We start from the raw sequence: 17328 nt of genomic DNA, 5'->3' as shown, positions 1-17328 counted from the left end.
CATGTAGTCGCTCATGTGTGCCAGGCTGCCCAGAGGTAAGGACAAGCTGTCCTCTGTGGGAGGCGTATCGTCATCGTCCTGTGTTTCCCCCCAGCCACGCACCAGTGATGGGCCCGAGCTGCTTTGGGTGCCACCCCGCTGTGAACATGCTTCATCCTCATCCTCCTCCACCTCCTCCTCATCCTCGTCCTCCTCGTCCTCCAGTAGTGGGCCCTGTCTGGCCACATTTGTACCTGGCCTCTGGTGTTGCAAAAAACCTCCCTCTGAGTCACTTCGAAGAGACTGGCCTGAAAGTGCTAAAAATGATCCCTCTTCCTCCTCTTCCTCCTGGGCCACCTCCTCTTCCATCATCGCCCTAAGTGTTTTCTCAAGGAGACATAGAAGTGGTATTGTAACGCTGATAACGGCGTCATCGCCACTGGCCATGTTGGTGGAGTACTCGAAACAGCGCAACAGGGCACACAGGTCTCGCATGGAGGCCCAGTCATTGGTGGGGAAGTGGGTCTGATCCGCAGTGCGACTGACCCGTGCGTGCTGCAGCTGAAACTCCACTATGGCCTGCTGCTGCTCGCACAGTCTGTCCAGCATATGCAAGGTGGAGTTCCACCTGGTGGGCACGTCGCATATGAGGCGGTGAGCGGGAAGGTCGAAGTTACGCTGTAGCGCAGACAGGCGAACTGCGGCAGGGTGTGAACGCCGGAAGCGCGAACAGACGGCCCGCACTTTATGCAGCAGCTCTGACATGTCGGGGTAGTTGCGAATGAACTTCTGCACCACCAAATTCAGCACATGCGCCAGGCAAGGGATGTGCGTCAAACCGGCTAGTCCCAGAGCTGCAACGAGATTTCGCCCATTATCGCACACCACCAGGCCGGGCTTGAGGCTCACCGGCAGCAACCACTCGTCGGTCTGTTGTTCTATACCCCGCCACAACTCCTGTGCGGTGTGGGGCCTGTCCCCCAAACATATGAGTTTCAGAATGGCCTGCTGACGTTTACCCCGTGCTGTGCTGAAGTTGGTGGTGAAGGTGTGTGGCTGACTGGATGAGCAGGTGGAAGAAGAGGAGGAGGAAGCTGAGTAGGAGGAGGAGGAGACAGGAGGCAAAGAATGTTGCCCTGCGATCCTTGGCGGCGGAAGGACGTGCGCCAAATAGCTCTCCGCCTGGGGCCCAGCCGCCACTACATTTACCCAGTGTGCAGTTAGGGAGATATAGCGTCCCTGGCCGTGCTTACTGGTCCACGTATCTGTGGTTAGGTGGACCTTGCCACAGATGGCGTTGCGCAGTGCACACTTGATTTTATCGGACACTTGTTTGTGCAGGGAAGGCACGGCTCTCTTGGAGAAGTAGTGGCGGCTGGGAACAACATACTGTGGGACAGCAAGTGACATGAGCTGTTTGAAGCTGTGTGTGTCCACCAGCCTAAATGACAGCATTTCATAGGCCAGTAGTTTAGAAATGCTGGCATTCAGGGCCAGGGATCGAGGGTGGCTAGGTGAGAATTTACGCTTTCTCTCAAATGTTTGTGAGATGGAGAGCTGAACGCTGCCGTGTGACATGGTTGAGATGCTTGGTGACGCAGGTGGTGGTGTTGGTGGTACATCCCATGTTTGCTGGGCGGCAGGTGCCAACGTTCCTCCAGAGGCGGAGGAAGAGGCCGAGGCGGCGGCAGCAGCAGCAGAAGAGGCCGAGGCGGCAGCAGCAGAAGATGTAGCAGGGGGAGCCTGAGTGACTTCCTTGTTTTTAAGGTGTTTACTCCACTGCAGTTCATGCTTTGCATGCAGGTGCCTGGTCATGCAGGTTGTGCTAAGGTTCAGAACGTTAATGCCTCGCTTCAGGCTCTGATGGCACAGCGTGCAAACCACTCGGGTCTTGTCGTCAGCACATTGTTTGAAGAAGTGCCATGCCAGGGAACTCCTTGAAGCTGCCTTTGGGGTGCTCGGTCCCAGATGGCGGCGGTCAGTAGCAGGCGGAGTCTCTTGGCGGCGGATTTTGCCCACTGCTCCCTCTTTTGCTACGCTGTTGGTTCGGTCTCACCACTGCCTCTTCCTCCGAACTGTGAAAGTCAGTGGCACAACCTTCATTCCATGTGGGGTCTAGGACCTCATCGTCCCCTGCATCGTCTTCCACCCAGTCTTGATCCCTGACCTCCTGTTCAGTCTGCACACTGCAGAAAGACGCAGCAGTTGGCACCTGTGTTTCGTCATCATCAGAGACGTGCTGAGGTGGTATTCCCATGTCCTCATCATCAGGAAAAATAAGTGGTTGTGCGTTAGTGCATTCTATCTCTTCCACCCCTGGGGAAGGGCTAGGTGGATGCCCTTGGGAAACCCTGGCAGCAGAGTCTTCAAACAGCATAAGAGACTGCTGCATAACTTGAGGCTCAGACAGTTTCCTTGATATGCATGGGGGTGATGTGACAGACCGATGGGCTTGGTTTTCATGCGCCATCTGTGCGCTTTCTGCAGAAGACTGGGTGGGAGATAATGTGAACGTGCTGGATCCACTGTCGGCCACCCAATTGACTAATGCCTGTACCTGCTCAGGCCTTACCATCCTTAGAACGGCATTGGGCCCCACCAAATATCGCTGTAAATTCTGCTGGCTACTGGGACCTGAGGTAGTTGGTTCACTAGGACGTGTGGCTGTGGCAGAACGGCCACGTCCTCTCCCAGCACCAGAGGGTCCACTAACACCACCACGACCATGTCCACGTCCGCGTCCGCGTCCCTTATTAGATGTTTTCCTCATTGTTCCCGTTCACCACAATTTTGAGAATGGCAAATTTGGGAATGCTTTTTCAACCCAGAACAAAAAGTCTGCTTTTACGGTCACTACAAATAACTTGACCAGCTAAAACTGTGCAGATTTCGTTGAATAGAGATGTGAGACCTGTTTTTTTTTTTGCGCTGTGTGACAGTTATAGGTTTAATCAAGGAATGACACTTCTATCAGCACGCTAGCGTGTGTTTTAGGTTTTTCTGAATGACACTATCAATACCTTCAATGTAAGATTTTCTTTTTGGGATAGATTTCAAGTAGGCCTCAAATACCACAAACTAGTTATTTTCAGAATAGCAAATTTGGGAATGCTTTTTCAACCCAGAACAAAAAGTCTGCTTTTACGGTCACTACAAATAACTTGACCAGCTAAAACTGTGCAGATTTGGTTGAATAGAGATGAGAGACCTGTTTTTTTTTGCGCTGTGTGACAGTTATAGGTTTAATCACAGAATGACACTTCTATCAGCACGCTAGCGTGTGTCTTAGGTTTTTCTGAATGACACTATCAATACCTTCAATGTAAGATTTTCTTTTTGGGATAGATTTCAAGTAGGCCTCAAATACCACAAACTAGTTATCTTCAGAATGGCAAATTTGGGAATGCTTTTTCAACCCAGAACAAAAAGTCTGCTTTTACGGTCACTACAAATAACTTGACCAGCTAAAACTGTGCAGATTTGGTTGAATAGAGATGTGAGACCTGTTTTTTTTTGCGCTGTGTGACAGTTATAGGTTTAATCACAGAATGACACTTCTATCAGCACGCTAGCGTGTGTCTTAGGTTTTTCTGAATGACACTATCAATACCTTCAATGTAAGATTTTCTTTTTGGGATAGATTTCAAGTAGGCCTCAAATACCACAAACTAGTTATTTTTCAGAATGGCAAATTTGGGAATGCTTTTTCAACCCAGAACAAAAAGTCTGCTTTTACGGTCACTACAAATAACTTGACCAGCTAAAACTGTGCAGATTTGGTTTAATAGAGATGCGAGACCTGTTTTTTTTTGCGCTGTGTGACAGTTATAGGTTTAATCACAGAATGACACTTCTATCAGCACGCTAGCGTGTGTCTTAGGTTTTTCTGAATGACACTATCAATACCTTCAATGTAAGATTTTCTTTTTGGGATAGATTTCAAGTAGGCCTCAAATACCACAAACTAGTTATTTTCAAAATGGCAAATTTGGTAATGCTTTTTCAACCCAGAACAAAAAGTCTGCTTTTACGGTCACTACAAATAACTTGACCAGCTAAAACTGTGCAGATTTGGTTGAATAGAGATGTGAGACCTGTTTTTTTTTGCGCTGTGTGACAGTTATAGGTTTAATCACAGAATGACACTTCTATCAGCACGCTAGCGTGTGTCTTAGGTTTTTCTGAATGACACTATCAATACCTTCAATGTAAGATTTTCTTTTTGGGATAGATTTCAAGTAGGCCTCAAATACCACAAACTAGTTATTTTCAGAATGGCAAATTTGGGAATGCTTTTTCAACCCAGAACAAAAAGTCTGCTTTTACGGTCACTACAAATAACTTGACCAGCTAAAACTGTGCAGATTTGGTTGAATAGAGATGTGAGACCTGTTTTTTTTTGCGCTGTGTGACAGTTATAGGTTTAATCACAGAATGACACTTCTATCAGCACGCTAGCGTGTGTCTTAGGTTTTTCTGAATGACACTATCAATACCTTCAATGTAAGATTTTCTTTTTGGGATAGATTTCAAGTAGGCCTCAAATACCACAAACTAGTTATTTTTCAGAATGGCAAATTTGGGAATGCTTTTTCAACCCAGAACAAAAAGTCTGCTTTTACGGTCACTACAAATAACTTGACCAGCTAAAACTGTGCAGATTTGGTTTAATAGAGATGCGAGACCTGTTTTTTTTTGCGCTGTGTGACAGTTATAGGTTTAATCACAGAATGACACTTCTATCAGCACGCTAGCGTGTGTCTTAGGTTTTTCTGAATGACACTATCAATACCTTCAATGTAAGATTTTCTTTTTGGGATAGGTTTCAAGTAGGCCTCAAATACCACAAACTAGTTATTTTGAGAATGGCAAATTTGGGAATGCTTTTTCAACCCAGAACAAAAAGTCTGCTTTTACGGTCACTACAAATAACTTGACCAGCTAAAACTGTGCAGATTTGGTTGAATAGAGATGTGAGACCTGTTTTTTTTTTGCGCTGTGTGACAGTTATAGGTTTAATCACAGAATGACACTTCTATCAGCACGCTAGCGTGTGTCTTAGGTTTTTCTGAATGACACTATCAATACCTTCAATGTAAGATTTTCTTTTTGGGATAGATTTCAAGTAGGCCTCAAATACCACAAACTAGTTATTTTCAGAATGGCAAATTTGGGAATGCTTTTTCAACCCAGAACAAAAAGTCTGCTTTAACGGTCACTACAAATAACTTGACCAGCTAAAACTGTGCAGATTTGGTTGAATAGAAATGTCAGGTCTATTTTTTAGGCGCTGGGTGACAGGCTCAACTTGCCCCTGATGTAATATATGGCCAAAAATAACCACACTGTTGATGGTTAAATGCACTTGGGTGACACAGGCTCAGCCTGCAGCTGATGTAGTATATGGCCAAAAAATAATCAGACTGTTGATGGTTAAATGCACTTGGGTGACACAGGCTCAGCCTGCAGCTGATGTAGGATATAGCACAAAATAACCACACTATCGATGGTTAAATACACTTGGTGATAGCTCGTGCTGGCGCACCACAAGTCACAAAATGGCCGCCGATCACCCCAGAAAAAAAGTGATCTAAAAACGCTCTGGGCAGCCTCAAAAAAGTGAGCAAGTCAATAATAGCACTTCAATGATCCACAGCTGCAGATCGATCACAGAATGAAGTCTTTTGGAGGAGTTAATCTGCCTAATCTCGCCCTAACGTCGCAGCTGCAACCTCTCCCTATACTGATCATAGCAGAGTGACGTGCGGCGCTACGTGACTCCAGCTTAAATAGAGGCTGGGTCACATGGTGCACTGGCCAATCACAGCCATGCCAATAGTAGGCATGGCTGTGATGGCCTCTTGGGCCAAGTAGTATGACGCTTGTTGATTGGCTGCTTTGCAGCCTTTCAAAAAGCGCCAAGAAAGCGCCGAACACCGAACCCGAACCCGGACTTTTACGAAAATGTTCGGGTTCGGGTCCGTGTCACGGACACCCCAAAATTCGGTACGAACCCGAACTATACAGTTCGGGTTCGCTCATCCCTAATTTACAATTTATATTACTATAATGGGATATCTATGGTTGCTGGTAAGACAGTAATGTTCATATTTACTATGATGTACAAAGGATATATTCAGCTCTGTTCTGTTTCAAGATTTGTTTATATCAATTTTAAAATATTATAATTAACAATTTAATGAAAAACATTGAATAAACTATTATATATTAAATTCTCTCTATTTGAAGTTGATGAACTGAGATTTATTTTAAAAAAAATTGACCTTAAAAGCCCTTTTAGCTATGTAGAAATTAGAATACAAATCAGCTTAAAATCATTTTCTAGTTTGGACATTGTGTAAACAATTAATCTACCTGGTAGATAAAAGACATTCTTTTAGATGTGAAATGCCAGCAACAAGGATTTAGCCTCATTCAAAATTTAAATGGTGTGGCTTGACCGAACAGCCTAAGACAATTAATTTGATGCCCAAACTGAAACAAAAGAATGGCAAAAATATAAATTCCAAAATATTTTCACATTTTTAGAAGATTATTCCTCCAACTCTACTTCTTTTTCTACAAGTTTTTCATGCATGTTAACATCTCCCTAGATTTAGGTTTTTGATAATATAAAGTTGACAGATATCAGGGTTGGCAGCTGTGTCAAGTTATATTTAAACCATTCTTTAAAAAATGACCTCAAGCAGCTTTCCTCTTATTCTGCATTTTTTAACAGCACGGGACCTTTTGGGGAGTATAGGTTATAGATCACATAACAATTTAGCCCAATAGTTCTATCCCTGAATCATAAAGAAACACTCCTTAACATTGAAATTTCAACACCAAGGAGGAAAAATCGTGGAATTACGGAAATCACAGAATTGTATAGACATGATAAAAATGGAAACAAAATGATCAAAAGATATTGAATCATTTAATATCTAGTATGAGCGTCACATGCAGAAATACACATACTGTATATACTCGAGTATAAGCTGACCCGAATATAAGCCGAGGCCCCTAATTTTACCCCAAGAAAATGGGAAAAATTATTGACTCGAGTATAAGACTAGGGTGAGAAATGCATCAGCTACTGGTAAATTTCATTATGTGTATATAATGCACACACTCTACATTATATACACACATCTGCAAGAGGGTGACTCAGATTGATGGGAGTCTGACTCTGACAGGCCCAATAAGCATATTTAGGTATATATATGACAGTACAGGTCTTATCAAGTGTATTAAAATCATCTAAGTATCCCCCCTGTCCACCTTATAAATACCGAAAACTAAAGTTTTATAACCTGCTTGTCTCGTCTCCAATCTGCCCAAGGGGCGGCGTTTCATCTCAAAATGCGCCCAGCCAGCCGCTCCCAACTGCCATTCTGAAGCCCCGCCCAGCTCATCAATATTCACTTTGCTGGCAGCGGCTACAACTCTCCCCAACTCAAGATCCTGCGCATGGCCAATTCAATCCTCTGGTCACGTCCTCCGTCTAATCTTCAGCGCATGCGCCCCCGGCCGGGGTCACATCGCGCCTGCGTACAGACAGTCTGCGTCTTAGAGGCCGCTGCAGCCTCTGCTTTATGCGCATGCGCCGGGCACTTGAGTCGGGGAGAGTTGTAGCCGCCGCCCAGCGAAGTGAATATTGATGAGCTGGGCGGGGCTTCAGAACGGCTGGATGCTTATTGGGCCTGTCAGTGTCCCTTTAACAGAGGTGCCGCGCCCATACAGACCTAGACTCGAGTATAAGACGAGGGGGATTTTTGAGCACAAAAATATGTGCCAAAAAACTCGTCTTATACTCGAGTATATACGGTAATTACATACCTTCTCATGCTATCAATGAGGTTATTAATGGTTGTCTGAGGAATGTTCTGCCACGCTGAATGCACTTGGGCAAGCAAATCTCCAAGATCGGCTGCCTTCAGCTCCCTTTGCAATTGCTGACCAATGATGTGCTCAATGGGACACAAGTATGGAGACGCTGCAGGTCATGGCAGTTCATTTAGGTGACAAAGGCTGCTCATGGTAGCATGAGCAACATGCGACCTGGCATTGTTCTGTTGAAGAATGGCTCTTAAGAAACTTTGGAGAAATGGTTGTACCACTGGTTACACAACCAAATCAATGTAACGCCAACCTATAAGCACACTTGAAATGAAAGGTAAAAGGGTCCAGCTACCATACCTTATGCCACTCCACACCATAATCCCAGGAGTAGGACTGGTGTAATGTTCCTTTGTGAAGTCAAGGGCTTTTCATTGCATTGCCCATATAGTTTCCAGACCAATCTCCGGGTATCATTGCGTGCAAGACAAAAGCAGGACTCATCGCTAAAGAGGATAGACTTCCATTGAAGCCTCCATTGCCTTCCCGCTGAGTGCCATGATAGCCTTTGATCGTGGTGGAATGAAGTCAATGGAACAGCTGTAGCTGGATATCTGTCTTGTAGCCCAATGTCGTTCAAATTTCTGATGTTTTGTGTAGACACTGTTTGCCACCCTAGGTTTGGGATGTGATGTCAAATTTCACTTGCAGTACAGAATGGGTCACTATACGCCATTCACAGGTTTATCTCAGTACACCTCTCTCTGTCATTCCAGTTTTTCATTCTTCTCTTAACCACTAGCACATACAACATTGAATAGTACCAACATCTCGGCATAGACTCATCTCCTAGAGTTATAAACCAAGGTCTTTAATTTCAAGACACACAACTTGATCTAATTTTTGAGGTTTGCTTCCCATCTGGCTTTTATGCCTCTCCCAGATGCCACAGATTGGAGCTAGTTGCTTGACAATTTGCTCATTACCAACACCTGATACTTCCTCGATTTGCATAACCTTACATCTTGCCCGTCTTAGTTTTGTAATTTCAATATTGAGGAGTGTAGTTGTATGAGTTAAAAAAACACTAGCAGCAAAAGTGAGTGAGATAATATACCAAAAATAAGTCATATTTACTACTTTTCTGCCCTGCGGCTTCCCGTACCACGCTATCGTCCTCACTGGTCTCAGCAGTCATGTGCTATATACTGCTAATGGCTGGCTGGTCTGTGACCTGGTGTGTATGGTCATCACCAATACAGCCAGGAAGTTGACGTCAGCACTGCAGAAACAGTCCATGATGCTGAAATAGTAAGGGGAGAAAAGTGGTATGACTTTTGTTATTTTATTTTTAAGTTGCTGCTGGTGTTTTTATTTAACTTGGATAACCACTTTTAAAGCAATCAGAGTTCTTTTTGGATGTCATCTTTTTTAACCCATACAATTCATATAATGTGTTTATTCTGACCAATGGCAAATTAATGGACACCTGTAACATTATACACAAAGCCATATTTGTAGCCAGCTTGTTATAGATCAGGAGGAACTCATTAGATTGATATATAGTTTTTATGTACAGGTTTCAGTGTAACTTGCATTTTATTCATTTAAATTGCTGATCTTTCTATGCTTAGGAATTCATTGGGCATTCCTATTTAGTGATTGATAGCCATATACACACATATTGGAAAGCTGTTAATTAGTAAGTAGGACTGTCCATTGGGCTTATTAGATCTTTTCTCACAAGCCTGCAGGTCAAGTGCCATATGAAAAGTCACCTTTAAATCTGTTTCTAAAATTATATTGTTTTACTTCAACTACACCTTTATTATTTCTAATCTACCAACACTCCATGTGACCATTACTACCAAGTTTTGTCACCAAGGACACAAGATCCTGGTGGTTGTTTTCTCCACCATGATTAGGTTGTGGTTCCTTCATAGTTAAGACACAGAAAACAGAACATGATCTTAATATCTTGAATAAATACACTTCAAGAACAAGTTCATCTTAGGTCTGTTTCATATAGAATTCACTGTCAATTCCAGAGCAGAAGCTCACACATTGACAACCATATACGATTATGTAGACATAATCTGAACTGTCAGCAGTCGGTATTGCAGAGTTTTGAGAACCTGAATAAGCAAGACAGGTCTCATTATATTTATCACACCATTGTCTTGCAGAGTCAGCTTTCCCAGTACATCTATGTAAAAAAAAAAAAATAGTTGTCCACAACCAGACTTTCACTAGACATGACAGTGAAACTGTTCATAAAACTGAGACTAATATCGTATAATAAAATACTGCAGAAGGTAGTAATGTTTTTTAAGTATTTGCAGGTATAATGGCATTGTACTAATGTGTTTTCAATTAAAACCAATTAAGTACCAGAAGAAGCATTGACAATGTTTTGTAATATTACTCTAAGTCATGTATCTATGAACTTTTGTTATGAAATTACTATGCAACCTTATAAAATAGAGTATAAATCTTGTAAAGATCATTGCTAGGAAATGCTTTCCTAATACTTGAGAGTAATGCGTAATTATCTTTGCAATCAATTCTTTCCAAATATAATGTTCCAATATGAGAAAAAGATAGAACTTTTTTATTGTCTCATGAGAGCTGATTTTGCCAGGGAAAGCCTCAGCCAATGGGCACTGCAAGGGACATGTAATATTACATGGCAGCCATTCAGATGGATGACCTTCCATGTTATATAAGAATTTCTGAAGTCTGCCAGAAGAGAGCTTCTCTCATAGGGTTCACAGGGGTCCATATGCTCTAAAAGGGGACATGGACAAGAATTGAAATCAAGAGACAACCCCTTATAAATAATATAGATGTTGCAAGGGATTTACCCTGATGATGGACACAACTGAGAAATGTCCCCTTATTCATGGTGCAATTTATGATGTGCTATATTATTTAATAGCAAACTGAATAAAAAAAATATCTAAATGGATGTACTCACAGTGAGCTACTGATAGCAGGTGGAAATAATTGCTTAAGTTCTATGTCCAAACAGTAGATTTTATTGACCAATATGCATTGCAAAAGCTTCTATACAAATATCAAAAAGGTCTTTTGAGGTATTCTAAGATTTTTGCTGAAAGGAAATGAAAAACCAGGAACATTGAGTAAGCAGATGAACAATAGGCTTGTAAAAGCCCTTACTCAGCCTTTTAATTTCAGTAGTATGCAGAAGCAGATTAGAGATATGTGTTTTTTTCTTTAATATTTACAGCAATGAAATGATTGCTTGGATATCATTAAAAATAAAGCAACTGAGGATCCAATAGCACAATCTAGGATCCAACTTCACTCTGTTTTAATTAAAAGCATTGGACAGACATTTATGGATGCACGGTCCAAATGAAAGCAGCCAATCTCCAGAATGCAAAATGCAGAAAAAATGTAAACTAAACAAGCACCTCCAAAGTGCACATTACCATGGCTGACATAAAAAAGCAAACAAACAATCCATGTAACAACAACAGCAATGTGCTTCTAAACGTATGATTTTTCATGTCAGTTATGATGTAGTTTTAAAATTTGTGGTATACCTAGTGGAATTGGAGAAAATTCTAGTTGTGTGCACTGCAGATACACCAACATAGCTACCACTGTATACACCGCTTTTTGGTGACTCATGATTTTTTTTTTCAAGTTATTCATATGTATTACTACGGCAAAAAGAAAAAAGCATGGTTCGCACATCCACATGTTATACATTGATCTAATGCTTCTCAGCATAACTTATAAGGATGAGGCCATATTGAGAGGTGAGTTTTTGAGATCTGTTTATATGGGGCAGTTCTGCATGGCGGCTGCTGTGGTGCTATGTCTGTGGATTGGTGTGGCCCAGTGTCATAGTGTTGTTTGGCTGTTGTGCTGCACCACCTGCAAGTTCTGTTGTCACCGTGTGAAGCTGAGCCACTTTAGAAAGAGGCCACCTTGATGTGACAGTATAGAGTCAAATAGTGTAATGTGTGTCCTACAGTTAGGGTAGCTAGCGCTGTTCATGACTTTATGTGTTGCAGTACACACATAAGACAAGACACATGAGCTTTTATCACAGACGTAGCTTTAGGGGAAACAGGTAAAGTGGCTACATTGGGGCCCAAACTCATAAGGGGCCCACCCAGGATGAGGATTAAAAGATTTTATTGCCAGGGCCCCCTCAACAGTATTATACAATGCGGCTGCTGGGCCTCATCTGAGAGATTGATCTTGACGAGCCACAGGAGTGTGGGTTGCACAGGTGGAGGGGGTTTCCAAGTTTCTAGAGGGGGGAGGCCAATCAAAAATTTGCTGTGGGGCTTTTTCTGTGCATGAGCCGGGTTATATTTTCAAGCTTCTACAGTTAAGTTTCAAAGCTTCTACAGTTCTTAAGCATGCAAAATACATATTTCCCAGCATCACCAGCAGCATATATTTCACTGTATATGCTGTGCATTTGTTCATTTGTGCCTTTTTGTGCCTTTTTGTGCCTTTTTATAAAAAAAATATAAAAAACTTTAGTTACTATTTATAAGTGTACAAATAATATTATTTTAGTGTACATATACATACTATGCAAAGAAAAGGGGGTTAATCAGCACCTCCCAATGCGCAGGTGCAAGCTGCCATGGCTGAAAATAGAAAAAAAAAAAAAAAAAAGAGGGAATGCAGCAGCACTCTGCAAACCAGATAATGTACAATAATGCCATAGTCACAAAAAATATTATAGTGCTAATGCTACGCTTATTTATAAAGTGAGATGCATGGCAAATGCATTTTGTACAAAATCATCTGAGCCCGTCTGCCTGTTATGTGCCATAATTGCCGCCATAAAGTTCAGGAAGTGTTGGATCCACATGCATGCTGAGTCCACTCTGCCTTTTACCATTTTTGGTGCCAAAATGGCCTCCATTACTTACAAGGGATGCAGGTACCAACATACACAATATTTTTTGTGACTATGGCATTATTGTACTTTATCTGGTTTGCAGGGTGCTGCTGCACTCCCCCTTTTTTCCCCCCATATACATACTATGACACAAATACAATGTGGAACGTACTTACTATCTCTGCCCGATGGACACAGCAGGTAGTGTTGTGCAGACACGGACGTTTTGAAATAGCTTGTCTCTCTTACTCTCTCTTCTTTCTGATTCCACTGCTGTATAGTATGCAATTCTAGCTGCCATTTGCTGGTGAAAGGTAAATATCTTCCATATAAAGTTCCCCAGATGGCAGACAGCATTATATATATAGACTATTTAACTAGCAAAAATGCAATAAGGAGAGCCATGGAGGAGTGCCATGGAGAAAAGCCAGCAGTAGTCACAGCACAAGGTGCAAGTTTTACCCCATAAACTCTCTTTTTTACATTGCTGACAAATCAATAGGGGGTTCCTTTGCTACAGTACATGGTGGAGACTTGTTAGATACTAAGGGGCTAGTTGTGATGGAATTTGCCATGAAAGGCATAATTAATTAATTAATTTGCTTTGTACTGGTATTTATGGCTACTGGTTTGTTAAGGATTATTATTCATCTAGTTAACGTTTTATAGGTTAAAAGGGACTTGGTGCTTCTTGAGGGATCTTTCTGCCATTAAGCAAGTCAACCTTGAACATTCCAATGCTATAAGTATATTAAATGCAATGTATATAATATTAGAATACATATCTTAAAAGAGTTGTCAGCGTTATTTGTCAGGGCAGTTGTCCATCAGGATCACTATTAGAATAGTAGTTCTATCGCTGCTGCTAATGTCCTCCTCGCTACTGCAACCATGATGGAATTATTTGGCTGCAGTTATATGTCCATTTACAGAAAATGACCGCTTCAGCCAATCACTGATCTCAACGTTATACAGCACAAGACTGCTGGGGCCAGTAATTAGCTGCTATGGTCATGTAAAGTATTTATTCACTTCACTGCTGCTGTCAGGACAACAAATCCTAGTCAGGAGGAAGCACTGGAACAGAAGTGGTTATAATTCTAATAGTGTCCCTGCCATTTTTTAAATTACTTGGACAACCCATTTAAGAATAATTCAGCATATAACTGCTCTTTAAGAATCATATTTTAAATCACGGGTGGCTGCAGTGACCAGCTAAGTACTGTAGTTATGGAAGTGTCAAAGTGACCCACACTGTACTGCAGAGTTTCCCAACCTTTTATTTAACTACTGTACATGCAAATTTGAGTGATGATCATCATGAGCTCCATTGAAGTCACAATGTTGATATCCTTAAATGGGAGAAACACAAAACCATGCAATTTCAATTTCCATACGGATATGTCCGACTGGCAATGTTCTGGAAATAGGATATGTCTGTAATATTGTTAATGTAAGTGGAATTTTGCATGGTCATAACTTAGAGCTACTATGGCGACTTACACAACAAGGGGTCGTAAGGCATATGAGACTTGAGAGCTACTGGTGGGCAATCACTACTGTACTTTGTTAGTTTCTGCCCTGGTACCATGGGGCTATGGACTATGGCACAGTTTTGTGACAGATACACTGTATGAGATGTTGCTCTCTTTTCCTGAAAATGAACATTCAGTGGCAACTTATAAAAAGGAAGACCTCAATATGTTTATGTTTCTCAATAATAAAGGTCAATATTGACCTATATATACTCTATAAAGTTTATTTGCGCCGCAATCTGACTTTTCCAGGTCTAAAAAAATATATATATATTATACCTATATATGTTGAGACTCAATATGATATTATTAAGAAACATAAAAATATTGAGTTCTTCTCAAAAACATAGTCAATATCTTTGATTTGTAATTGAACCTCATATATTTGATTTATTACATTGCTTGCAGCTGATTTTATAACATATACAAGAAAAAGTTTGTTTCTCCCTTGTTCAGTTTATGCATCTACACCCTACTATGAGGAATATGTCCTCCATATATATTCTTCTGTTACTGCATTTGCATCTAGAGGACAATTAAGGGATATTTATTTTTTATTTTTTATGTTACTACTATCTTTACTGTTTTCCAACACTAAGTTACTTCTATACGTTGTTAACCTACTATGTTACAATAGAATAGGATGGAAAATCTAACCTTTCCAATCCATGACAGCAAACAGTGGGGAAACTTCAAAATCCATCATACATCTTAGCATATAACCAGATCATGCTGCAATTGTCAGGGTACACTAACTGGAATCTAGTCTTTATGTGTTTGTAGCATACAGTATGTCCTTTTAAGCAAATTGTTCTGGCTGTGGCTGTCTACACTTTAACCTAATTAGTCTGAATTTATAAATTTTGAGGACTGCAATTAAAGACTGAAAGAGAGGAGTTACAATAAATGTGGAATTTTTGTATGACAAAAACAAAGCAGAGAAGTTGAATTTTAGTGAGCTGTTCATATACTGTGTCTACTTTTATTAATGAGGATACACTATGTTTATGTGTAACTAAAGAGTTCAATGATGCGATTCAAATATAACTTCAAGAATTGAGAGGGGTATACTGGAGGGGACAAAGGTCCCCAAATTAAACCTGAAAAGAATTGATAAAGATAAAGCTTATAGAAAAAATAAAATGTTCTACATTTTTCATTGTCCTTGTTATTGTTCAGTAGGAAAAATTCACTTTAGATCTCAAATAGTTATATTTAACACTATTATAATGTTACATTTCTGTTAGAGATATCAGCTTTCATATATTTGTTCATTTTTTTTGTCGTTTTCTTTATAGGGATAATTAAGTATTAGTAAAACTGTCAACTGACTAAGATGTAAAAGGCTAAATAACTGGCACAAAGTGATGACAAAATATGCTTAATTTATATGCAAATACTTCATGTGGATTACTGCTGCATGTTAATGTATGTTAGGGGAATTCTAAATGGATTGTATAATTGAAGCACAGCAGAGAGATAAATATGTGTTGTAAATCAAGCATTACTACTGATGATAATTAAGAGCATATTAAAAATACTCACACATGGGGCACTTGAGAGGAATTTATTACTATGAATTTGCAATTAACCAGTGAAAAAGCCCCACTGGACTAAAGATGCAAGACTCAATTGACAATACAGTTTATGTTGTATCTAGTATTCCTGTCGTGGTTAAATTAAAGGAATGTGACATCTACAAGAAGCAGAGCTATTTGAAGTAACTGTCAATCTTTGCAATCAAAGGATGGCTTCGTCGTAGCCAATTAGATCCTTTATCATGCTTAGTAAGATTATAAAGTCCTACTGAGTTCAAACATTGTCCCTATTGATCTGCAACCTCCAGAGGACTGTGTGGTTGGTACCTCCACCGCTAGGACTGAATTGTGATAGTTCTTGAAAATGCCTCATTTAGCTGACTGTTCATACTATGAGGTAAGGAGTGTAGATTATATTTTAGTAGCTTTGACTTAGTTTTTTAGTTCTTGTTTATATATGCACGAATATTTTGGTAGTGTTTCTCTTTTTGGTTAAGAGATAAATGATGATAAAATGTGGGTAATTTTATTACTGAAGTATGTCTGGAAATTTCTATAAAATTGTTCTTTTATGTATGTTACTTACTAGTTTTATGCACTTCTTGTTTGTTGATTGATTATTAATGCTGAAGTAATAATATTTTTGCACATTTAATCTTATGTCATAAAAAATAGCGCTAAATACAGCAAATTTGTCAGCATGGGATGCAAAGTATAATATATGTGATGGAAGTTGCTTGGCATTTTAGACACATGTAAAAACTTTTGCAGAAAACGCAGAATAAATTATATAGCATGTCATACCCAATACTTTTTCTGCTGCATTTTATAATAATGTTCAGCTTCTAAAGTATATTTTTATCTTTTTTTTGTGATAACGGGAATGTTGGTTTCTATTGAATTTTCCTTAATGTGTAGATATCTATATCAAACGCCCATGTTTTCAAATAAGAAAAATCCATGAGACACCACACCTTGCCCTGCCGTTACTGCTTATATACCACGTTAGCCTTGTTATTAAAGATCCATTGTTATTATTTTGGGTTGTAGGTTCAAACACACCTGGAAAATCCAACAAAATATCATTTTCAGCAATCACAAAGGCAGCAAGTCAAACAGTACTTCACAATTGGAACCAAATTTTCAACGCAGGCGCTTTCCTATTCACATGCCCAACCGGCAGGAATAACTCCACCTCTACTGAATGGACATATGTCTCCTGTGGCAGAAAGCTGTACACCAAATGGCACTGTGCCTAAAATACTAGCTTTGGGAAACAGCCATGAAAATGAGGTAACAATGTTATACCCTCAATACTTTTCTTACCAAATGTTATTCATCTTGTTAATCAGTGCGGGTGATTCAAACATTTTCATTGTATAATGTTGATGGGGAAAACAGTAAGTTTATATCTTTAGGATGCTTTGACACAAAGAGTGGCATTTTTATACACTGTCAAACATTTAGTGGTGGTTTTTGCCACATTTTTTGTGTGGTAAAAATGGCAACTCCAGATGATAGCTGAAGGTCTATTGAAAAATGA

At 40.4% G+C, this 17328-nt stretch overlaps 1 protein-coding gene across 1 annotated transcript in view; it reads left to right on the top strand.

Annotated features, from left to right (window-relative positions):
• Nucleotides 1-17328, top strand: part of TFEC (transcription factor EC) — a 126090-nt gene that overhangs the window by 42890 nt on the left and 65872 nt on the right. Inside the window, exon 2 of the mRNA XM_040411318.1 lies at nt 16836-17078. Coding sequence (XP_040267252.1) covers nt 16836-17078 — 243 coding nt within the window. The remainder of the gene's footprint in view (nt 1-16835; nt 17079-17328) is intronic.

Source organism: Bufo bufo, chromosome 1 (assembly GCF_905171765.1).
Source record: "Bufo bufo chromosome 1, aBufBuf1.1, whole genome shotgun sequence".
In the NCBI taxonomy this organism is placed as follows: domain Eukaryota; kingdom Metazoa; phylum Chordata; class Amphibia; order Anura; family Bufonidae; genus Bufo; species Bufo bufo.
This window is presented reverse-complemented; position numbering and strand designations above follow the sequence as displayed.